The sequence below is a fragment of the Phacochoerus africanus genome, chromosome 15, assembly GCF_016906955.1.
Source record: "Phacochoerus africanus isolate WHEZ1 chromosome 15, ROS_Pafr_v1, whole genome shotgun sequence".
Classification (NCBI taxonomy): Eukaryota; Metazoa; Chordata; class Mammalia; order Artiodactyla; family Suidae; genus Phacochoerus; species Phacochoerus africanus.
The window spans coordinates 34,386,832-34,412,709 of NC_062558.1; the positions used below are offsets into that span (position 1 = coordinate 34,386,832).

At 43.0% G+C, this 25,878-nt stretch overlaps 1 protein-coding gene across 3 annotated transcripts in view; it reads right to left on the reverse strand.

Moving 5' to 3' along the window:
* SUDS3 (SDS3 homolog, SIN3A corepressor complex component) overlaps nucleotides 1-25,878 on the reverse strand; it is a 73,348-nt gene that overhangs the window by 15,615 nt on the left and 31,855 nt on the right. The window contains exon 13 of one of the 3 annotated variants that reach the window (XM_047759680.1): nucleotides 19,473-23,801. The exons of 1 other annotated variant lie outside the window; for it this stretch is intronic. In XM_047759680.1, coding sequence (XP_047615636.1) covers nucleotides 23,783-23,801 — 19 coding nt within the window. In that variant the 3' untranslated portion in view covers nucleotides 19,473-23,782. Of the gene's footprint in view, nucleotides 1-19,472; nucleotides 23,802-24,377; nucleotides 25,841-25,878 lie in introns of those variants that run through there. One more of the 3 variants, XM_047759678.1, reaches the window with a different exon arrangement.

The following is a 25,878-nucleotide window of genomic DNA, read 5'->3' on the forward strand; positions in this document are numbered from 1 at the left end:
CTGGGTTTCTATAACAGAATACCATAGACCGGGTGGCTTATAAACAACAGAAATTTATTTCTCACAGTTGTGGAGTCTGGGAAGTCCGAGGTTAAGGTGCCAGCAGATTCAGTGTCTGGTGAGGCAGGGCTCACTGTTTCATAGACGGTCATCTTATGAGGGGCATCTTCTGTGCCCCTCATAAGACAGAAAGGGCAAGGAAGCTCTCTGGAACCTCTTTTATAAGGACACTAATCCCATTCATGAAGGCCCCACCCTCATAACCCAATCGTCTCCCAAAGGCCTTACTTCCAAATATCATCACCTCAGGGGCTTTAGGATTTAACATGTGAATCTCGCAGGGGATGCAAACATTCAGTTTATAGCTAACTCTTACCTAAGAGATAACCTGTTTTAAAATATTTAAAAGTGTTCCTATGTCTTTTATAGTGATTTTATTCTGATCTAAGATCAAATCAAGAATCATACATTGCATTTTGTTGTCATGTCTTTAGTCTCCTTTTATCTGGAACATTTCCTTAGTTTTTCAAGGTGTAGAATGTTTTGGCCACACCCGCTGGCATGCAGAAAGAAGTTCCCAGGCCATGGACTGAACCAGTGCCACAGTAGTGACAATGCCGGATCCTTAAATGCTAGGCCACCAGGGGACTCCAAGATGTAAATATTTTTGAAGAGTACAGTTGTTTTGTAGAACGTTCCTCAATTTGGGTTTGTCTGATGCTTTCTCAGGATTAGATTCTGGATATGCATTTCTTGGCATGGATACTATAGAACTGACATTGTGCCCTTCTTGGAGCATGGTTTTCAGGAGGCAGGTAATACTGGCTTATCCCATTATCAGTGATGAACCACTCCTTCCTCAGCTTCTGTGGTTTTCCTCCTACCTTCCTGATGGATGCTTCTTGTTCCCTTTTGTGGGCTCCTCTTTTTCTGCCAATCCATAATCACTGTCCAGACAGGTTCCTATTGTAGGAGCCCATTCTAAGTTCTTCATCATGCCCCCGTGTCCCAAGCCTGGTTTGCTCCCTCTTACGATGAATGGCAACAACCAGAGCGTAACATCCATGAAGACACTCAGAAGTTTTCCAATATGATTATTCAGAGTCTTCCTTCCTGGACTGTCAATTTCTTTAAATAAGTTCCATATCTGTCTTGTTTGCAATTGCATCCCTGGAAATAAATACCTAACACTTAAAAAGGGTAGCCATTTTTTTTCTTTTCTTTTCTTTTCTTTTTTTTTTTTTTGCTACAACTGCAGCATGTGGACGTTCCCAGGCCAGGGATCACACTGTAGTGACAAAGCCAGATCCTTAACTAGCTGCACCACAGGAGAATTCCCAGGGTAGCTATTTCTAATCAGACCCTCGGTTTCTCATCTCTAAGGTAGAAATAGTAATGGACATCACACAGGGCTTGGGTGAGGATCAAACGAGATCATGTATGAGCAAGTCCTTTGTAAACTTAGCACTGGATACCCTGGCTATTCAAAATGTTTAGAGATCAGCAGCAGCAGAATCTCTTGAAAGCTGTTAGAAATGTGGATCTCAGGATCCTCTCCAAGCTTAACCCACTTGCTGAATCAGAATCTGCATTAGTAGGATTCCCAGGTGATTTGTATTCGAAGTAAGGTTTCAGAAGGACTCTAATCCCAAGTGAATTACAGACAGACACATCCACTGGATATATCATACCATTTATTAACCTTCAAGTCATGGTCCTTCTCTCACAGAAGTTCTTCCTTATCAAATGAGAAAATGTGAGGTTCACATGAATGGCACAGCATCATGGAAATACTGGGCTTTCAAAGCCTGACTCTTGATGTTTGCTGTCTATTTGACCGTAGGCAAATTGCTTCACCTCTGTAAACATCAATTTCCTCATCTCTAACATGGTTTTGCTGTGATGACTTATAGAGATACTGCACCTAAAGGATCACTTACAAAGCATGGCATGTGCTGAATACTCAGCTAATTATACTTGTTTGTTTGGTTTTGGTCATGCCCCCACCATGCAAAAGTTCCCAGGCCAGGGATCAAACCTGAGCCACAGCTGTAACCAAAGCCACATCACTGGCAACGCTGGATCCTTAACCCACTGAGCCCCAAGGGAACCTCCATCCTTGTTTGTTTTTTAAGCACAGACACTCACATTCTGATGGCTTCCTGCTGGCTGCGAATGTGTAAAATCTGAGCTTGTCTCTGGGTTCTGCCTAAAAGGAGAAAGGTAATCTCTCCTTGTTCTATGTCTGGGAAAAAAATTAACTATTTCACAGAGATCTGGATGGGTGTGCTTTTTTTCAAACTAATCTTTTTTTTTTTTTTTTAATTCCTACAATGTGCCAGACATAAGTCAAATAAAGTGAAAACTGTCTGTTCTTTTCATTTGTTCTCTGAGTTGGTTCCAGGCCTGGAGCACATAAGGTGGACAGGGGCTCGAGCAGCATAACAGAAGGAGGGGAAGGAACTGGAAGAAGAGGGAGACAGCCGGCTGCAGGCACAGACTCATCCTGCCAAAGTTTATTTCAATCTGGCTGGGCTTTTTCAAGTTTCAAACTTAACAAGCTCAAAATAATAACAATTCCCATAGCTCAGCATCTTACCTAGATAAAGGTGCTTCTCAAATATCAAGGACCTCTCATACCTAAGACGATTGTGGCTCTTCAGAGAAAGACGTGCCAGGTAACAGGCATCATAAAATTACAGGCTGACATTCTCTAAAATCCCTTTGAGGTTCTGAGGAACACTATATTGTGCACCCTTCAAAATATAATCGTGCTATAGACACAAAGTTTTGCATACAATTTCGAGGAAGAGGAGGTGTAGTCCTTGAAAGGAGACTCAAGAACTTTCCATTTAAAACTCCTAGATTTAAGCCACGTTTGCCTCTCTTCACGCAGATCCTTGGGTATCTGCATACGTGCGTGCGCACACACACACACACACACACTGCACTGTCAATCACTTCATTTACCTCTGTAGATTCAGAAGCAGAATAAATTAACATTTTCCTGGCAGCAAAGTGGAGACATGTTTTGTCTAGAGATTACACAGATTAAATCATCAAGTGCCATAATCCACTCCCCAATAAGGCAGAAAGATAGACAAGAAAATTTGGATATAGCCATCTAAGCCCCAGCAGGAAACTGCAAATTCACATCTCAGGAGCGCCCTGGCCCACAGAAATGCCCATGTGCTTCAGCCTTCCTCCTGGGAAAAGTGCTTCTCTCATCTAACTGACATCACGCAGAGGAAAACACATCTTCCATGGAATGTGATTTAAAAAAAAAAAAAAGTACAATCACACCAGAGCTGCTTGGGAGCCACTAACAATCTCACATCTCCTTTATTACTGTTTAAGTAAATACTCAAAATAGGTTTTCTAATCTAATGGAAAGCATTTGGCTCCAAATCTCAGCAAAAAAGAGCCCAATGATTAAAAGCACAGGACCCATCTACTAGGTCTGGGTGAGTGCTGGCTCTGCCCCTTTCTCTAAACCTCAATTTCACAACAAGGATAAGGGATCACTATGAGCATCTACTTTGTAGGGTCGTTCCAAGAGTTAAATGAAGTGGCTTATGTAGAGACCTTAGCTTAGTACAGGGCAAGGAGCCCACAGAACCTAGTCCTCTAACACGGTCGTCTTACGGCCCCAGAGGTGCTGATCCTAATGCTCAGAACAGCCCCCAAACCCCACCTACTCCATCCCCTCAAATTCCATCATAGGTCCCGGCATCTTGGTAACACAGTGCACCCAACACTACAGGACTTGGCAAAAGTTTATGACTTTAACTCATTTGAAGTTTGTTTACTTTTTTATTGTAATTTTTAAAATGTATATACAACATAAAGTCTGATTTTTTTTTTTTTTTTTTGGCCATGCCCAAGGCATGTGTAAGGTCTTAGGCCAGGGATCAAACCCAAGCCACAGCAGTGACAACTAGGGGTCCTCAACTCACTAGGCCACCAGGTACTCCTAAAATCTGCTGTTCTGACCAGATTTAAACACACAATTTGATGGCATTAATTACATTCAACTGCACAACCAGCACCACTATAGAGCTCCAAACTTTTTCACATGTATATATTTTTCAAATGGAAACTCTGTATGTATTAGGCGGTAGCTCCCCATCCTCCCCTCTCTCAGCCCCTGGTCACCTCTACTCTATTTTCTGTCCCTATGAATCTTCTATTCTAGATATTTCATAGAAGAGGAAACATATAACGTTTGTCCGTCTGTGTCTGGCTTGCTTCACTTATCAATGTTTTTAACGTTCACCTATACTTCAGCATGTACCAGAACTTCATTCTTTTTATAGCTGAATAACATTCCATTGTATGCAGAGACCACATTTTACTTAATGGACTGAGTCACTGCAGTAACAATGACAGATCCTTACTCCACTGTGCCACAAGGGAACTTTTTTGGTGACTTTATTTTTTATTACTCAGATGAATTTATCACATCTGTAGTTGTATAATGACCATAACAATCTAATTGCACAGGATTTCCATATCACAGCCCAAGCACATCCCCCCACCCCCCAAACTGTCTCCTCCAGAGACCATAAGTTTTTCAATGTCTGTGAGTCAGCATCTGTTCTGCAAAGAAGTTCAGTCTGTCCTTTTCTCAGATTCCACATGTCAGTGAAAGCATTGGATGTTGGTGTCTTATCGTATGGCTGACTTCACTTAGCGTGATAGTTTCTAGGTCCATCCATGTTGCAAAAAATGCTGGTATTTCATTCTTTTTAATGGCTGAGTAATATTCCATTGAGTATATATACCACATCTTCTTGATCCACTCCTCTGTTGATGGACATTTAGGTTGTTTCCATGTTTTGGTTATTGTAAATAGTGCTGCAATGAACATTGGAGTACATGTGTCTTTGCGAGTCGTGATTTTCTCTGGGTAGATGCCCAGGAGTGGGATTGGTGGATCAAATGGTAGTTCTATGTTTAGTTTTCTGAGGAATCTCCATACTGCTTTCCACAGTGGTTGCACCAATTTACAATCCCACCAACAGTGTACTAGGGTTCCTTTTTCTCCACACCCTCTCCAGCACTTACTGTTTGTAGACTTTTGGATGATGGCCATTCTGGCTGGTGTAAGGTTTTGATTTGCATTTCTCTCATAATTGGTGATGCTGAACATCTTTTCATGTGTTTCTTGGCCATCCATATGTCTTCTTTGGAGCACTGTCTGTTTAGATCTTCTGCCATTTTTTGATGGGGTTGTTTGTTTTTTTGGTATGGAGCTGCAGAAATTGTTTATAAATTTTGAAGATTAATCCCCACAAGGGAACTCCTAAGGCATATAATTATTTTACATATTGGTCTATCCTGTAAGATCCCATCAAAGTTCTCACTTCTCTTTTCTACTTAAAAATATATTTTAAGGAGTTACCATCGTGGCTCAGCCGGTTACCAACCTGACTAGTATCCATGAGGATGCGGGTTCAAGCCCTGGCCTCACTCAGTGGGTTAAGGATCTGGCATTGCCATGAGCTGTGCTGTAAGTCACAGACTGTGCTCAGATCCCACACTGCTGGGATAGGCCAGCCACTGCAGCTTCAATTCAACCCCTAGCCTGGGAACTTCCATATGCCACAAGTGCAGCCCTAAAAAGCAAAAATATATATGGAGTTGCCACTGTAGCACAGAGGGTTAAAGATCTGGCATTGTCTCTGCAGTGGCTCAGGTTGCTGCTGAGGCATGGGTTTGATCCGCAGCTTCAGTTGGTTAAGGATCCTAAGTTGCTTCAGCTATGGTATAGATCACAGCTGTGGCTTGGATTCAATCTCTGGCACAGGAAATTCCATATGCTAAGGATGAAGCCAATAAAATATATATATGTATATATATTATATATTGACATTTGTATATAAAATATGTCTGTATATATGTACATATATTTTTCTTTTTTTATAGCCACAAATATATACATATATATATTTAAAGTTATTCCAATCAAGTTGCTTCTGGCTCCTAGTAACATCATGCTAAATGAAAAGGGGTTAATAAATAAAGATATCTCAAAAATGTTAAAGTCTGGTAATAATGAGGGTTAATTAGTCAATGATATCACCAAGGACACAGGCTTTTTTCATCTCCCTGCTTTTACCACCCTTAACATTCTGGTTCCTATCCTTAGACGTGTCTCCTCATGGACTCAAGCTGACTGCTGCAGATCCAGGCATCAAATACTCATACAGCTGCATATAAAGGCAGGAAAGGGCAGTTTACCTCTTTGTACCTAAGAATAAAATCTATCCCAGAATTTGGGCAGGAAACTTCCCCCTGTTCACCAGGTTTGAATCATTTGCTCTTGCCTAAAGCAATCATTGGCAACAAGAAAAAATCACCATGTTAGGTCTAGGCTAATCAAAATTTATCACCTAAAACTGGGAAAGGACCACTTTCCCTGGGCTCCTGGGAGGGTGAACATCCAAAGAGATGTTATAGATACTAGCTAATCTATAGATTGTTTCATTGGTGCTTTAAGCTAGTTTGTCATTTGATTTCAGGTGCAAATGACAAAACCTAAGTGGTTTTTTTTTTTTTTTTAAGAAGGGATTATCATCTCATATAATTGAAAAATCCAGGGATAGACACTGAGTTTGGATGCACATGGATTTGGTGGTCAACTGCCATCATTAAAAGTTTGCAGTGCTTTCTGCTGCTCTCAGTGCTGCTCTCTTCTGCATTGGCTTCATTCTCAGGTTGCCTCTTCCCTGCTGGTGAGAGCATGGCTAAAACAAAGTCCGAGGACTGAGTTTGCTTAAGCTATGCTTGGTATGGCTTGGACCACAAGTCGATCATTGAACACATCACTGTGGCCTGGAAAATGGAATGCTCTGATTGGCCATACTTGGATCACATGGCTTCCCCCAGCACTCTGCAAGGAGATGTACCTTAAGCAGGAGGTTGATGGATACTGGGTTTGCAAAACCAACAAACACGCATTACATAGATAAATAAAAAAAACTATATATATTTTGGCCTAAAATGCATCAATTCATTCCACAAACAACTGTGTGCCAGACACAATGCACTGGGGAGGTAAATAGGACAGAGTCCCTTCCACAAAGAATCTGTCACTAACCCACTGTGTGACCCTGAATGAGTCCTCAACCTCTCAGATTCTGCAACCATCTGTAACAAGAAATGGCTGGCATGCTCAATTTCTGAGTTGATTTCCAATTCTGAATTCAATTAATTCCACCACTACCTGCCTGAAAACTGATTTGAATATTTTTTCTAGATGCTACCAATTGGATCAATTTGATTCTACGTGCATGGCTTGTTGCCACCATAGAGGAACAAATGAAAGAGAAGTGAAATCAACTAAGAGCTCCTCTGTGACTGACAGCCTGACCTTAGGTGTCCAGAGTTCACTGGCTCTTGAAGCCAGACATCTTGTGGGTGACCAAGGTGAGGAAGCCCAGTAGAGAAAGTGGTGTCTGGGCAAAAGAGATTGGGGAAGCCTAGCCCTGGGGTGGAAGCTCTGAGCCACAGCCATTGTTCTCTCCCAGCTTGAGCCCCTACCTAGACGAGCCACTTCCAAACCATGTCTCTTAAAGGTGCTTGGCAAAAAAAAAAAAAAAAAACAAACCCCATTGGTACCCTCTGCAGATTGCAAGCTAAAATTAGCAGTGGGTATAATAAAACTGACTCCTTCAGAGTGATTGCAGGGACCCGGAGGTGCTGGCTTCTGTCGATTACTCATGATGCTGGCTTGCAGGGAAATGGTGTCAGGTGCTTGAAATGTTTAGTGACCCTTAGAAGACAGAATATTGTAGCTGAGCCCAAGTGAATACATCTGCTCTAACAATCCTTTATTCTTTCTCCAAAGTGATGAGCACAGTAATAATCAAGAGGTAAGAACCTGACAGCGCTTGAACAACGGGTTGCACAGGTTGGGCACTGCAAGACTTTAGGGGCACCAGGCATACTGCAGTCTACAAAAGCCTACAGTAGACTTTTGAGTGGTGACTGGTGCACCCTAGAGCTATGCAGTGCTCAACCTGTGTAACCATACATGACATTCCTTAACACTGATACCAAAACTAGGAAGAAAAGGTTGCCATGTCAGGAATCCAAAGATTTTCAATCAACCCACACATAATTTTTATGATTATATGCTAAAGTGATATATTAGATATACTGGTTTAAATGAAAGTATTAAGGTTAATTTCATCTGTTTCTCTATTTTTATGTGGCTACCAGGAAAATTTATTTTTTGTCTTTTGTCTTTTTAGGGCCTCACCTGTGGCATATGGAGGTTCCCAGGCTAGGGGTCAAATCAGAGCTACAGGTGCCAGCCTACACCACAGCCACAGCAACTCCGGATCCTTAACCCACTGAGTGAGGCCAGGGGTTGAACCTGAGTCCTCGTGGATACTAGTAAGGTTCACTAACCGCTGAGCTACCACAGGAACTCATACCAGATAATTCTAAAACATACGCATGGCTTTTTTATTTGTAGCTTGCATTATATATCTATTGGACCAACCTATCTTAGACAGTCCCCAGACAGGACTGCCCAAACCAGCGAGCCACTCTCTATCACACCCTCTTCTGTCTTTCTTCGTCTGTCTCACTTTCCTATTCCCTCAATGAGTTACACTGGATCACCTTCCAAGTAAATTAACCAGACCCAAGTTTTGTTTCAAGGCATGTTTCTGGAGTAGGCTAATAAGCAGACTTACTAGGTACAAGGAACCATGCTATTATCTACCTTTTCTTATTTTCAATTTTTGTATGACCAGTCAGGTAGAGAGATAGAGAAACTAACAGAGGGAAGGTTAAAAATAAGACTTAAATAACAGAACATGAGATGTGCATGATTACCTGCCAAGTGAGTAGTATAGAGAGCAGGTGCTAAGAGCCTGAAGGAGAAATAATATTAATATGGAGTAGTGTGGTCAGGAAAGGAGATTTCTCCTTGGCCCCACAACACCTAAATGCTGTCCAGTTTGCTGCCAAGAAACATTGTTTCCTAGACTCAAAGAATGACTTTGGTGTGATGGCAACATGCTGTGTATTTTGTAGTTCCCTTTGAAATGCACTGTGTGTGTGTTTATATGTGTGTACTGGGGGTGGGGGAGATGATAGATCTGATTGTCTTATTTTTCTCATACCTGTTGTGAACGAAGTTAGCAAGGGGAAGATACTGCAGCCTATTTCAGAAAGCCCAAACAAAACACACTTTCCAGAAAAGGATCAAATGCTCTACCCCTTTTCCACGAGCACCTTACTTTTTGTGACTGAGATAAACAATTGTAAATGTCATCATAGGAGGAGCAAGCTTTCATTCTGTAAGCATTACTATATACCAGACAGTACTGAAACAGGAGTTCAGAAAGCAAAGAACAAATGGTTTGCAGCTTCTAGGATGCTAATCGGGTTCGTTAACTGCTGAGCCACGATGGGAACTCCTAGACATTCTGGTAAGTTATCCATTCTCTTATTTGCTGTTCCCCTTTATAGGAGTCACACCCATTTTAAAATATGAGTCCTCACAGACTTTGAAAAACTTACGGTTTCCAAGTGAGACAGGTTAGGGGGTTGGGGGGCATGCCCTGAGGGTTTGGGATGGAAATGCTATAAAATTTGGTTGTGATGATTGTTGTACAACTATAAGTGTAATAAAATTAACTGAGTAATTAAAAATAAAAGAAAATTAAATTAAAAAAAAATGAGAGTCCAGAAGTTTCCCTCTGGTGGGGTGGGTTAAGGATCTGGCATTGCCACAAGCTGTGTTGCAGGTTGCAATTGCAGCATGGATTTGATCCCTGGCCCAGGAACTTGCACATGCTGCAGATGTAGCCAAAGGGGGGAAAAAAAAAGAGTGCAGAGTTAGTTGGAATTTTAAAAGTGGGTACTGATGACTGACCAATGGTGACCTGCTATACAGCACAGGGAATTCTGCCCAATATTCTGTGATAATGCATATGGGAAAAGAATCTGAGTGTACTAAAAACTGCTTTTCTGGTGAGTTCCCATTGTACTAGCAGGTTACAAACCCGACTAGTAACCATGAGGATGCGGGTTCGACCCCTGGCCTCACTCAGTGGGTTAAGGATCCAGTGTTGCCATGAGCTGTGGTGTAGGTTGCAGACACAACTTGGATCCCTTGTTATTGTGGCTATGGCAAAGGCTTGGCAGCTACAGCTCCAATTCAACCCCTAGCCTGGGAACCTCCATATGCCCAGAAAAAAATAAACGGCTTTTCTTCCATTTATTCTTAAATGTCCTGTTCTGACTTAAAGATAAGTTCCTTAAAAATGCATAGAATAAGGGAGTTAAGGCTTTTTATCAATTCAGTTAACATGATTGTAAAGTGCGCTTCATCTTATAGATGATGTTCTTCCTTATACCCAGCTGGAAACCTCTCTTGACTGAATGTGGAAGTTGCAAATTCAAATGTCTACAAAGATCAGAGGGCAGAGTAAATGACTGAAATGAGACATTTTATTTTTTTGTTTGTTTTTAGGGCCACACTAGAGGTTCCCAGGCTAGAGGTCTAACTGGAGCCTCAGCTGCGGGCCTACACCATAGCCACAGCCACGCCAGATCTGAGCTGTGTCTGTGACCGACACCACAGCTCACAGCAACACCAGATCCTTAACCCGCTGAGTGAGGTCAAGCAGGGATTGAACCTGAAACCTCATGGTTCCTAATCGGATTCATTTCCACTGCGCCACAACGGGAACTCCTGAAATGGGACATTTTAAATAGTAACTGACACAGCTTCAGTGTTTGGGAGATAATAGGTATGATGGAGACTGGTTACCAGGAGAGAGAGTATGCTGTCTAAAGGGAGAAGTTTCTTTTCTTTCTTTCTCTTTTCTTCCTTCCTTTTTCTTTCTTCTCTTTCCTTTCTTCCTTTTTTTTTTTTTTTTTTTTTTTGCCACACCCACAGCACATAGAAGTTTCAAGGCCAAGAATGGAATCTGAGCCACAGCTGCAGCAACACTGGATCCTTAACCTGCTGTGCCACAATGGGAACTCCTAAAGGAAGAAGTTTCTACTCAACTCCAGCCATTGTGCCTCTGTAGGACAATAAATCCAGCCTTGCAAAGTTAGCTAATCACTCAGGAGAAGATAAAAAAAACCTCTCAATTTAAAATAAATGTTTAGTTAATTTCTTACAATTCACTGTGTAAAACAAAGACAACAGCTGTGGGTTGGATCTTACCCAAAGATTTCTGCCTTGAAATTTCTGTTCAAGGCAAATTCTCTTTCACGAAATCTCATATACTCAGAAAATCATATGTAAAAACAGGTACTTAATTGAGGTACAAAATATCTTCATGTAGTCAACAGAAGACAGCACCTCCAGGGCCCAGCAATCACTCTTAAAGGAATCAGCTTCACACCCACTGCTAATTTTAGCCTACAATTGCACAGGGTACAGACGAGTCTGCCAAATATTTTTGGCTTTGTAGGCCAGAAAGTCTCTGTCACAATACTCAACTCTGGCTTTTTAGTGTGAAGGCTGTCATGAACAATGTGTAAATCTGTGGGTGTGGCTGTGGTCCAATAAAACTTAATTCAGAAAAACAGGTGGTAGGCTGGATTTGGTCTTTGGGTCAGGGTTTGCTGACCCCCTTGTTTAGCTTAAAAAGACGGTGATGTGTAATAGGATAAAGCATGCTGTTCAGTTTAAGAAACCAACTGCAGGAACACTTAAACCCATGGAATTTAAGTCAAAACTCAGGACAATCATGGGAGGTGAGATATCAGAAACAAAAACAGAATTGGGGAGCTCCGTGGCTCAGCAGTAATGAATCAGACTAACATCCATGAGGGTGTGGGTTCAATTCCTGGCCCCACTCTGTGGGTTAAGGATCAGGCACTGCCCTGAGCTGTGGTGTAGATCACAGATGCGGCTTGGATCCAGTTGTTGCTGTGGCACAGGCTGGCAGCTGCAGCTCCAATTCAACCCCTAGCCTGGGATCTTGCATATACCTGAGGTGTGGCCCTCAAAAGACAAAACAAACAAAAAAACCAGGATTGATTTCTGAAGTGATTTTAGGCCACAAAAGCCAAAACTCTACCCTAATGTGTCCATACAGTTCTGGATATAGTATGTGGACTGGAGCATGTTCAACTGAGACTGGTGATAAAAGATGCAACCAGAAATGGCTTTTATGTTTCATCTGGCATGTGTGCCTGCCACCCCACTCCACTCCCCATCAACTGCTGGTGGCCACAATGACCACTGCATGGAAAAAGATTGTGACACTTCACATGCAGACCTAGAGAGAATGAGGGCTGTGACTGATTAGTAATGTCTGTCATAGGTACAAAGGGGGAGAGCACTGATCCATGTGCCACATAACTGCTGTCTCTAAAACTGTATTACACAGGGAGTTCCCATCTTGCAGCTCAGTGGTAACGAACCCAACTAGGATCCATGAGGATGCAGGATCAATTCCTGGCTTTGCTCAGTGGGTGAGGGATCTGGTGTTGCCATGAGCTGTGGCGTCAGTTGCGGATGCAGCTCAGATCCCATGTTACTGTGGCCGTGGTGTAGGCCAGCGGCTATAGCTTTGATTCAACCCCTAGCTGGGGAACTTCCACATGCCATGGGTGTGGCCCTAAAAAGCAAAATAAAAATAAAAATAAATGTAAAAAAACTTGTTTCACATAAGGAAGAATATGGAGAAAAATAAATGGAATCAGTTACCCCAAATAAGCTGTATAACCTAAAATATAATTATCTTCAAATTGGCAAGATGGTACCATACTTTCTAGATAGTAATCTGATCTTGCTATAATGAACATGACTTATCCCAAACAGTTTTTATTACAGCAGGCAGCAGGCAGCTGGGCTAGGTCAACTCTGAATATTGTCAGCTCCGCACAAGACTGTGACTTTTCAAGCCTCATTGTATTATCATAGCTGTGTTCCACGTGTCTTAGTCTCCCCAACAGCTTTGCTTTGAAGACATTATGAATATTTAAACATACTTTAGGCTAAACATTTTTCATGCATCTCGTTTGGTTTTTGAGATGTGTGTATGTGCACATATATGCATATAAACCCACAGGCACTGTGTTATATACATATACTCAACCTCCAAGGTGCATGTATGTAAATTCCTCCTCTTAAATCTTGACACACAGTTCCAAAGTCAAAGTCTGTAGTTACAGGCCATTGACGTGTCTTGAGGCACAAACCAGCAGCTTTGCACTAAGTGCGTACGTACTGATTACTTGGAAATGACCTGCTAATGTTCCTACTGCAGTTACTCATAGAGTGTGACCTCAGAACCACTGTGACAGTGAGAAAGCCAATGTCCTCGTCATCATCTTGATGAGCAAGAGGCTCAATGAGTCACAGAGGGTCCCAGAGAGAGGTAAGCAGTAAGGCATGAAGGGTTGAGGTAAAGAGGGTTGGTTAAACACACTCATTATCTTTTTTCTCTTTTCCATGAAATCTCACTAAAACAACCACCAAGGTGTTTTCGTTTGTTTGAAGGCTTAAATCCACCAGAATGGAGACCAGGCAAGGAAAAAGCCAAATGACAGAAGCTGAATATAGAGGAAAAAACAACAACAAACCTCACAAGAGAATCTTAAAACAGAAGTGGAAACTGGAGGATCATATGTTAGCAGCACCTAATCAGAAAGGAAGCTGCCTCTAGAAATGAAGCTGAATGCAGTGGACTGGTTGAAATTCACTTCAAAAAGCTGTCAGTTCCCCAGATCTGTTTCCCTACTTCATGCAGCAAAACAGCCAAGATCTCAACCTGGCAAGAGACCAGAGATTTCTCCTCTAGAGAAGATAAAACTGAAGGTCTCTGCATTAGACTCTAGAACCAGGAGCTGCATTTTAAAAAGAGGTGATAAAAAAAAATCAGAGAACAAAAATAGCTTTTAAAAAATAGGGTTTTTAATGAAAAAGCAAAAGTTAAACTCAATAGAAAGGTAAGGTAAGAAAACAGAGTTAAGGAAATTGTCCAGAACATACAATAAAAAGACAAAAAGAAACAGAAAAGAGGAGTTCCCTTTGTGGCTCAGGGGTTAATGTACCTGACTAGGATCCATGAGGATGTGGGTTCGATCCCTGGCCTTGCTCAGTGGATTAACAATATGGTGTTACTGTGAGCTGTGCTGTAGGCCAGCAGCTGTAGCTCCGATTCAACCCCAGAGCCTAGGAGCTTCCATATGCCACAGGTGCAGCACTGAAAAGCAAAAAAAAAAAAAAAAAAAGAAAAAGCAAAAAAAAAAACGCAGGAAAGAAATGAAAATTTCAAGATGGTTAAACGAAGTCTTACTATCCAAGTAACATGAATCCTTGAATGCAAGACAAGTTTTAACCAAAGCAGATGAAATCTCCAAGTGATATCTACACCTTCTGTTCATTGAAGAATTATTTACAATAGCCAAGACATGGGAAAAACCTGTGTTCATTGATAAATGAATGGATAAAGAAAACAGGGTATATATACAAAATAGAATATTATTCAGTCATAAAGAAGGAAATCCTACCATTTGCAACAAGATGAATGAAACTTGAGGACATTATGCCAAGACAGGTCTAAGATAAGTATTCCATGATATCACTTACATATAGAATCTAAAGAAAAATGGACTCATAGAAACACTGATGGTTGCCAAAGTCAGGCCTAGGAGGAGCGGGAAATGGGTAAAGGTGGCCAGTAGTACAAACTTCCAATTACAAAATAAATAAGGTCTGAGGATATAATGAACAGAATGGTGATCACGGTTAACAATACTGTACTCTAGGCTTGAAAGTTGCTAAGATAGATCTTTACAGTTCTCACCACATACACACACATACACACACACACAACCAGTAACTAAGGTGATTAATATGTTAACTGGCCTTATTGGTAATCAGATCACAATATATAAATATATCAAATCATGTCCTACACCTTCAACTTGTACACAATGTTATATATTAATTATATCGTGATGAAGTTGGGGGAAAAAAGTCAGATCAAAGAGTTAGTCATCAGAATGGCTTCATACTTCTCAAGGGTAACATTGGAAGTTAGAAAGACATCAACAGTGCCTTCAAGATCTTGAAGGAAGGAGTTACCATCATGGCGCCACAGTTAATGAACCCTACTAGTATCCATGAGGATGCAGGTTCAACCCCTGGCCTCACTCAGTGGGTTAAGGATCTGGCGTTGCCGTGAGCTGTAGTATAGGTCACAGCACTGGATCTGGAGTTGCTGTGGCTGTGGTGTAGGCTGGCAGCTGCAGCTCTGATTTGACCTCTGGAAACCTCCAATATGCCATGAGTGCAGCCCTAAAAAGAGAAAAAAAAGAAAAAAATCTTGAAGGAAAATGGTTTCTAAGACAGAATTAAACCCTCTAAAACAGAGGTCCCATTGTGGTGCAGCAGATACAAATCCGACAAGTAACCAATGAGGTTGCAGGTTCGATCCCTGGCCTAACTACTGGGTTAAGGTTCCAGCATTGCTGTGAGCTGTGGTCACAGACACAGCTCAGATCCTGCATTGCTGTGGCTGTGACGTAGGCCAGCAGCTATAGCTCCGATTCGACCCCTCGCCTGCAAACCGCCACATGCCACAGGTGTGGCCCTAAAAAGCAAAAGAAAAAACCCTCCAGAATGGAAAACACTGGAGAGGAAACAACCAAGTTTTAGAAGCCATAAGTACATTGAAAAAAATAAAACAAAACAAAAATCCACCTGAATTTTAAAACCTGACGATGGAGAAACTTAAAATAATAAATTAGCAGCACAAGGAACCTCTAGAAATGGAGATTAAGGGAGGGAGGGGCTGGCTGAAATATGGTTAAGTGCTAAATACTTGGCAGGCTTTCAGTTCTGGAAATGTATAGGCCTAAATTCTGGGGATGAAAAACATAACCATACCAGCCAAACCACTAAGAAAGTAAGAGAACAAAATGAAAGAGTTCTGAATCCTGTGTGTGGTAAGTTACCGCAAGATGCATTTCACCCAAACAAGGGAGGAAATAGAGAAACAGGAAGACAAGAGGAAAGACAAATGAGAGATCCATACCCAAAGAGAGGGAAAGGGGAGTTCCAGGAAGACAGTGAGAGGGAACCCAGAGAGACCTGTGTGCCGGGCTGTTGGGCAACCAGTCCTGGGTGGAGGTCAGAGGTGCCCAGGGAGGAAGCTTTCTCAGGGTGATATAATGGATGCAATATCCAGTGCTGCTCAATGTCTTAGGGGGAAATGAGACATGCAGTGAAGGCTTTGAGGTCAAATTGATAAGGGAACACAGAAAACCAAGCAAACAACAAACATGAGAAAAAGGCAAGATAATTATTCACTCCTGAGGGGAACAGTGTCAGGGAAAGAAAGAGCCACCATTGCTTAAAACAGGACTCAGCTTTGACCAGCACTTACAGTCATAATAATGTAAATACCTAATTGAAATTATAAAAGAACTCTATTAGGGGAGTAAGGGATGGCTTCCACAGTGGGGATTTAATACAGAATGCCTAGAATTGAAGTATCTGGCATTAGTAACAAGCACAGAGAGACAGAAGTTAAATACCAAAATAATCAGAGATGAGATGGTTATTTCTAGGAGGGGAAAAGATGGAGAAAACAGGGAACTACTGTATTTTGTGACCAACTTTGTAGAATCCTTTGATTTTGTAAACTACAACATGGATGACTTTCATCTTAGAAAGAGATTAATATGCTGCAATGAGAATTGAGCAAAAGTCAACCATCTGTTCACTGAATAAGCATTTAGTGTGTGCCTACAGTATATGAGTCCCTGGGAATCTGGGGTAAAAACAAAAAAGGGGAGTTCCCGTTGTGGCGCAGTGGTTAACGAATCCAACTAGGAACCATGAGGTTGTGGGTTGGATCCCTGCCCTTGGTCAGTGGGTTAAGGATCCGGCATCGCTGTAAGCCGTGGTGTAGGTCGCAGACAAGGTGTGGATCCCAAGTTGCTGTGGCTGTGGCGTAGGCCAGAGGCTACAGTTCCAGTTGGACCCCTAGCCTGGGAACATCCATACACAGCGGGAGCGGCCCCAGAAAAGGCAAAAAGACAAAAAAAACCAAAACAAACAAACAAAAGACTCAGGCCCTTTCCTCCCTGATTCACAGTCCACTGGGTTTCCCAACATAGCCAGAGGGGCAGCCATTCCAACTCTTCTCTAGTGCAGAATTAATAAGGTGAAGAAGAGAGGCCTGGACACCTGCCTGTCAAGGTCCATGGCTAGTGGTCTCTGCTGGCTTGTCCTGGGCTGGGGTACTTAGCCTCAAGTAATGATGGGACCTAAGCAGGTGGGGCAGACATCAACTGAAATAACAATGGTCCCTAACATGGGGAATCAGCAATGTGTGTTGCACTAGGGCAACTTAAGGATTGCTTCAAGCAAGAGGGTCGTTGTTCTGGCTGCTTTGCTTGCAAGACTCCATTTAATCCTCACAATAGACTTCCAAGGTCTATAGAATATGATTCCCATATTCTAGATGAGGAAACTGCAGCCCAGAGAGGCTACATGGCTTGCCTAAGGTCACAGAGTCCCTAAGCAGCAGAGCTAAAACTCAAACCCAAGTCTTGAGCCCTTCAGACTCAAGACTGGGATTTTTCTCCATCATTGGATTAAGAGCTGCAAGACCTGGACTGCAGCTCCTGCTCTACTGTTAATCAGCTATATGATCTTGGGCAAGTCCCTCCCCTTCTCAGCATGTTTCCAGGTGTTAAAAACAGAGGGGTTTGATTCAGATGACATCTAATCACTCTCTACACTTTGGCAGTCTATGTTAGCATAGGGGAAGCCAATGGGAAAAGGAAACATGAATGTGGAGCAGAGGTGACCACTCTTTTCTCCTCTGAGCCACAATGTCCTCATCTGTAAAGTTAGGGAACCACAGTTCCTCTTGTGGCTCAGTGGAAACGAACATAACTAGCATTCAAGAGGACACAGGTTCAATCCCCGGCCTTGCTCAGTGGGTTAAGGATTTGGCATTGCCGTGTGCTGTGGCGTAGGCTGCAGACGCGGCTCGGATCCCCTGTTGCTGTGGGCTCTGGCGTAGGCCAGCAGCTACAGCTCCAATTCAACCCCTATCCCGGGAACCTCCATACGCCTTCCGTGTGGCCCTAAACAGACAAAATAAATAAATAAATAAATAAATAAATAAAATTAGGGAACCATTAAGACATACCTCACATGACTGTTGAGTGAATTAAATAGGACAATGTAAGAAAAGTACTTAGTGCTCGCCTCAGCACATAGTAAGTGCTTAATCAACACAAGCCCCCATCATCCCCATTACTCGAGGCTTACAGTGCTCCACCACACCTGGATTCATGAGAGCTTCCACTTCTGGTAAGATCAAAGCACTATGTTTGCAGGAGGAAGGGGGATCAAAGCAGAAGAAAGGGAGTCAAATAAAATTGCTGTCTAACAGGAATGTGTGCCATTACCCTTTATTGGTTTTACATATGAGTTAGTTTACGAGTACTTTCAGGAGCATGTAAGTGTGAAATTGGAAAGCGTCACTGCAGGACTGCCACGAGCCACTGCACTGGCGATATAAAAGGGGGAGGCGGGGGGACAGGGTAGACCAGGCAGATGGAGAACAGGAGACAAGCAAGAAAGGGGAGCCCCAGGTGTGGAAGGACAAAAAGATACAGGACTGGGGAGCAAACTGGCTTTAAAGTTCAAAGCTCATTCATCCAGGAGTTCCCGTTGTGGCGCAGTGGTTAACGAATCCGACTAGGAACCATGAGGTTGCGGGTTCGGTCCCTGCCCTTGCTCAGTGGGTTAACGATCCGGCGTTGCCGTGAGCTGTGGTGTAGGTTGCAGACGCGGCTCGGGTCCCGCGTTGCTGTGGCTCTGGCGTAGGCCGGTGGCTACAGCTCCGATTTGACCCCTAGCCTGGGAACCTCCATATGCCGCAGGAGCGGCCCAAGAAATAGCAACAACAACAACAAAAGACAAGTGCCGCGGGAGCGGCCCAAGAAATAGCTAAAAAATAAAAATAAAAGAAAAAAAAATAAATAAATAAACAAAGCTCATTCATCCAGATTTATTGTTGAACACACACTTCTTTGACTTTTTAAACACTCCCCGACTCTCCCATCTCCATGCTTTCACTCAAACCATTTCTTCTATGTCATTTCCCATTCCTAGCCACAGACACTGCTTGAGACCTGCCTAGCTTTCAGGCCAAACTCAAATTTTATTTTCGTTCAGAAGAAATTATAAAGCATTTGTGGTTAGTAAGAATGTGGACTCTGGGAGTTCCCATCATGGTACAGCGGAAACAAATCCAACTGGGAACCATGAGGTTACGGGTTCAGTCTCTGGCCTCACCCAGTGGGTTAAGGATCGGCGTTGCCGTGAGCTGTGGTTTAGGTCACAGGTGCGGTTCGGATTTGACATGGCTATGGCTGCGGTGTACGCCAGCAGCTACAGCTAGGATTAGACCGCTAGCCTGGGAATCTCCATATGCTGTGGGTGTGGCCCTAAAAAGACAAAAGACAAAAAAAAGAAAAAAGAAAAAAAGAAAAAGAAAAAATATAGACTCTGGGTCAGTGAGACCTGCTTTGGAATTGAGTTGGTTGAACTTGAGGCAAGTTTCTTCACCTCTCAAAACCTCGATGTCCCAATCTGTAAAAACACAGATATGCAGTAACAACCTCACAGGGTTACATAAACAATAATGATAATGTACACGAAGCCTTAACAATCTGCTCAATAAATGTCAGCTGCTATTATTTTCTCTCTCACCTATATTCCAGTCCCACTTTCTCCATGAGGATTACAGTATTAAACTAGAATTGCTAACAACCATGGCTGCCCATCCCCACTGTCCCAGACAGAAGCAACTACGCTTTCCTCTCTGAACCCCCAAAAACAGGCTAGTAAACTATGTCATGTGCAACAGATGCTCCCCAAGTGTCATGTGAATTGACTACAGTGACTGTGACATTCTCAGGCTCAGGATTATTACTGACTACTTCAAGTAGAAGGAAAATATCCCAAGCCCTTGGCTAAGGCGACCAGATGATCAAGGCATGATGGCTGGGATGATGACAGTAAAGCTCTAGGAACCCGTTCTGTGCCAGGGACCCTTCTGCTCCCAAAATCATGAAAACAAGCACAACAATAAACAACTAACATATACTGAGGACTTACTATGTCCTAAACTCTACTTCTCAGTGCTTTACCCAAAATTAATCAGTTAATCCTCAAAGCAGCTCCATGGAAAAGGAGCAATTCTCATCCCCATTTTATAGAGAAGGAAACTGAGTGCCAGCTGTCCCAGTTTGCCAGGATCTGAGGAGGTTTCTGGGATGCAAGGATTTCAGCGCTAAACCCAAAAAAGTCCCAGGCACATAGGGATGCATACGCCTTAATACTGAAGCACACAGATGCTAAGTAAATGTCCCAAGGTTAATGAGTGGCCGAAACCAGGATTACAAACCCAGGACCCTCATCACCTCTACAGGCAAACATGAACCCAGTGAGACAACAATTAGCCAGGCCACAAGGCAGGCTGTCCCACTTGCCTGAAGAGTCTGACACAAGTAGGTATGCAAATGATTGTCCCAACCATTGTCTAGTCACACATTGCCCAGAGCTAGCCATATGACCTTAGGCAAATCACTATCACCTCTGGGCCTGAGATGTTTTCATCTTCAAAATGAATGGGGTCAGGCTAAATTAGGGAGGACAAATAGGCTCCCTTGCTCACGCTAGGCAAAAGTAAATAAATGATTAGGCTGCTCCTTCCCACTCTACCCAAAACTTGGGCTCAGGTTCCTTCTCAACCCAGCACACTGGGTATTTACAACCCATATGGTTAGCATTATCTTCACAGGCTCTTGGTGCTGAACTAGTTACCAGGAATCGTTCTGGGATCCTAGGATGTGCCACTTACACTAACACTCAAGGACAGGGAGCAGGCAGATGGCAGCAGCAATGACATTGCAAGGGACAGTCTCCACAGAGTAGGCACTGCCCGTATCCAGTCCTGTGCTAGATATACCTCACAGTACAGCACAGCAAGTGAGAGCAGGGGCTCTGGAGAGACTGCCTAGGCTCAGCACCCCAGCTCACTATCTCTTAGCTGTGTGACCTTGGGCAAGTTCCTTAACCTGTCTCTCCATCTGCTAGACTGCACAGTGAGGATTATACCACCACCTGCCTCGTGGGATTATAAGGACTCTGTAAACTAGTATGTGTAAAATACTTAGCACAAAGTAAGTAGTTTACATGTTACTATCGGAATCCTCAAAACCATGCTCTGAGGTGGATATTATATCTAATAGATGAGGGAACTGAGGTTCAGAGAGATTAAGCTGCCCAAGGTCACACAGCTAGTTAAGCAGCAAAGGCTGGATTCAAATACTAATTTCAAAGCCTGCTCTGCCACACTTGGTCTCAGTCAACACACCACATTTTTGATGGTGAAATAAGCGATCCCTGATTCTCTGCAGGGGCTTCCCTGTATCCATGGGCTGCTATACTCCCACCCTCGGCACCTACCAGTGCTGCTCTCCTAGCTGGCTCTGGAATAGCGCCTGCCCTCATCCCTGCTCCTCCCTCCCCCATGCCATGGGCACAGAGAGGTGACGCCCACGGACCTGAGCATTAGCCCACAGAAAACCAGAACACAGCTGCTGACTCTCCAACTCCTGAAAATGGGGCAGACTCTTCACAGTTCTGCTTATTGATCTTCCCCTATCACTAAAACAAGTTTTGCCATTTTATAGACCTCTATCTTTCAGGGAATTGAGCAGATGCAGATTAGGGAAAATGGGTAAAAGGATTAAACACCTAGGTACCTATGAGGTATCTTATCTACCTCACTCCCCCAGGGGTCCTCCTACACATGTAGATATCTTTGTCTTACTAATCATAGGTTTTCACAAAAATATCTATTCCAATTACCACTAAAGTTCCTAAAGCTAATACATTTCTTGCTGTTATTACGTCCAGAAAGAGTGAGCTGATGCCTACGTTTCTAGTTCTTTCCTTCTAGTGCCTTCTTTTTAAAATCAGGGAAGGTGCTTACCAAAAACAGAGCTCTGGGGGGAGTCTAACACTAGTGACGGAGGCCTGAAACTGGTTGCACTCCTGCTTCTGTCCAAAGACTGCAAATCCCAGGTTTCATGGTTACACAGGTTGCTGGCTGGAGCTGAGCAGGTGGTTGGCAGCAGGCCACAGCTAGCTGTGTGCTCTCCCAGCTGGTGACACTACAGGACACAATGTGGAAAGGTCCACCGACATCCAGAGGGCAGCAAGATGCAGGACATTCAGCTCCCCATCTACGTCTTCAGAAACCAGTCCAATGGCTCCTACCCTGCTCCTCACTCAGACGACAGGAGAGGCAGAAAGAAAGTGCGCTGCAAAAACAAAGACGTGTTTTCTTCCGAAGTCTCTCATGTCGCTGATTAGATAAAGTGGGCTCCATCAAGACCAATTACTCTTTACCTTCTAAACAGATCCTTCCTTTGTAGAACTGTCATACTCACGCCCTTTCAATGAAAGCAACCTCTTGGCCAAGAACTTAACTGTCTCAACTCTGGGTTTCTACAGGGAGAAACCCAGAGTTATTCGGCAAGGGGAAGGGTCCTACCAAATAATAGTGTTTTTACCTCTAACAGGTGCTCTGTGGGTGTATACAAGAGGTGAGAGCAGACAGACCGCCAACGCCCAGGGAAGTACTTAAGGAGAAAGGAGAAAATGTTGAATGTGACTTGAACGGAAGGGGTTGGTAAAGGACAGCGAAGGGTAGTAGCTAGGAAAGCTCAGAATCAGAAAGATCTGGACTCAACCACTCAGTGAGTGACCTTGGAGACCTTATGGAACCATCTTCTGTGACTAACAGAGTCTGTTTCTTCCTCTGAAAACTGGTGGGAACCACAGTACATCTTCTCCGGGATTGTTACAAGGCTTCAATGAAATAACGCAGGTGAGGGAACTGGAGCCTTCGTTAATAACCAATCTGCCTCTCTCTGCCTGTCATTTCACACTATTTGACAACATTCATGGAGCACTTACTAGGACCAGGCAAGGGCAGAGCTCTGGGTTTCATGGGAGAATTAAGCCTTGATGATATTAAATCAGCCTGAAGTTTGGAAGTGATTAGTACTTCCACAAATGTCCACCAGGATTAAGTAAGAAAATGACTCCTATGAAGGTTTTAGTCTAGTGCCTGACATATAAAAAGAACCCAATAAAAGGCAGCTATTAACATCAAGGACAAGTCCCATCTGCCCTGGTAAGAAACAGTAGGATGATGTAGTTGACCTGAGTCTGTTTTCCAGCCTCTCACACGTAACCACATCCTTTGCGGTCGGTTCTGGCATGTCTGGTCAGCAGCCCCTTGGTTTATACCCGGGACTTGGCTCGTCTAGAACAACCATGAAAGAACCCACAGAGCTCGAGAGTTTGAAGGCTAAGGTGATTAAAACGGAAAACTTGTCAGGCTAGCAGTTACTCTAGCAAGGAGTGATAACTGGAGGAAAGCCTATGGAGCTCATGGATGTGGACACTGGTGATGCTGTCTCTTGGTCTGGATGCAGGTTACATGGATGCTGGTGATGCTATTTCTTGGTCTAGATGCTGACAACGTGGACACAGGTAACTGCGTCTTGGTCTGGATGCTGGCTATATGCATGCTGGTGAAGCTCTCTCTTGGTCCGGATGCATGGATGCTGGTGATGTCTCTTGGTCTGGATGCTGGTTATGTGGATGCTGGTGACACTTTCTCTTGATCTAGATGCTGGTTACGTGGATGCTGGTGATGCTACTTCTTAGTCTAGATGCTGGTTACATGCATGTATTCACACTGAGAAAACAACTTCTACAATTAAGATCTGTGCACTTTTCTGTATGAACATTATGTTAACAATAAAAAACTATTCACATTGTGACCGCCCCCCTCCTTATTCAAAGCATAAAACAGCCCTTCTCAATGGACGTGACAAGCACAAATGGGTTACAAGCACAAGAGGCCAGTCACCAGTGGCAGCCAGTAGCCTCATCATTTTACCCCCCCAGCAGCTGTAGAAATAACCCCTAGGAGCTGGAGAAATAACCAGTTTCAATGGGACTGGCAAGTACTGCTCTAGAATACAAACGAAGGCCATTTTACCTTAAAGCCTTTCCTATAATTTTTAATAAGATTCTTATCCTCTCTAACCAGGAGACAGTAGACTACATTTAAGGGTCGACAACCCTAGATTGCTCTTTACAAACCCGAAAGTTAGACCCTGACTTTGCTCCGCTCCGTGTCTCACCACAAGCGCAGGTCTAGTAGACCCTCCCTCTTTCCCAACTTCCTCCCCCCACAATCACTGCAGGGAAAACCTAAAATAAGTTTCAATCATTTATCAAGTCAATGGATATAACACAGACTACATGCTGGTTTTCTCTTTGAAAGTTTATTGTTATTAAAAAAAAAAAAACCCTCTACTTTTTACAGTTTACATTCACCTTTCAGAACATTTTATGTACCAGTTAATGATGTTATTGTATAAAAAGCCCACCAACTGCTTGAAATGGCTGCAATACGTTTCCCCCATGTTCTGATATTAAAGTGGTTTAAATTCTTCTGGAAAAAAAATACTGTAACTTCAAGTACTGAGATTTCAAATTCCCAGGTTAGAAACAAGTTTTCTGGATTGGGAGGAAATTTAGTAAAAATACAGGCTAAAAGGAAATGTAAATAGAAAAACAAAACTAAAAACATTGTAGAAAACAGAACTCCCAAGTTAGGTTAAAAAAAAAAAAAGAAAAACGCAACCAACCCTACCCACCCCCTATATTTCTCTTAGAAAAGTCACCCAATCCTGAAAACAGGGTCTCATACAAATATGACTAGCTTGATTTGCAGATCCTCTGGGATCTTACACTGACTCCAGTTAAAAGTTGTGTTTTTGTTTGTTTGTTTGTTTGAAGCTAAGTCAGGTAGTTAGACTCCCATAAATACTGGTAACCAAATGAATGAAAACATCCTGGCTTTGGTATGGCTACCCGAAATCTGGAAACTGCTCAAGAGGACACTGGCTTAGAGAGGGGAGCTGGGGGAGGCACACAAAAACCCCCAAATGGAGGTAAAAGAAACATTAGAACACATCCATAGCAAACACTGTTTGCAATTCTTGAGGACAACACCTTGACCAAACACACATATAGGCTCTTGATCAAGTGACACACACACAGCTTCTTAAATGGAATCAAAACAGGTTCTTGATCAAAATTGTCTGAACCAAACTTTATCAAAGTATCACTTGCAGAAACAGTTGGGATTTGAGAATTCATCTGATGCCTGGGGTCTAAAGAGAAATAAAGACCTCCTGGAATAAGAAGCCAGGACCCTCTTACTCTAGGAAGCTCAAACTGTTTTTTCCCTCCCTGGCTCAGTTTTGCCCATCACAAAAGCACCCCCACCTCCTAACAAGGGTGGCTCTTCCACCCCTGTTCACCACAAGGGGCCTATCTGAGGGGTTGAACTGCTGATTTTTCAGCTCTAAAGGGACTAAAAAGTAAATCTTCTGGGATCAGGAATAGAATTTACCGTGCTGTGTCTCAGGTGCACCTCACAGTTCCCCCCTTTTTCACAAGATCATGATTTGTAAGGGTTGTGAAGATACTGAGGAGCAGAAGGCAGTGATGTGGCCGAGAGCATGCTGAAGCATGGTCTCAAACACCCTCACATTTACAGAAAAGGTGAAAGTATCCAGTCTTCAACAGTTATTTCGCAAAAGCACAAAGGAACCACCACAAGGCAAGGCGAGAGAACAAGAGAACTTGCTGTTGCTTTGATGCTGTCAAATGGTTATCGATACGGTTCTTCCCCCCAAAAAACAAACTTCTGGTACAGTGCTAGGAAGACAAGACAATCATTAAAACAAAAACAAAAA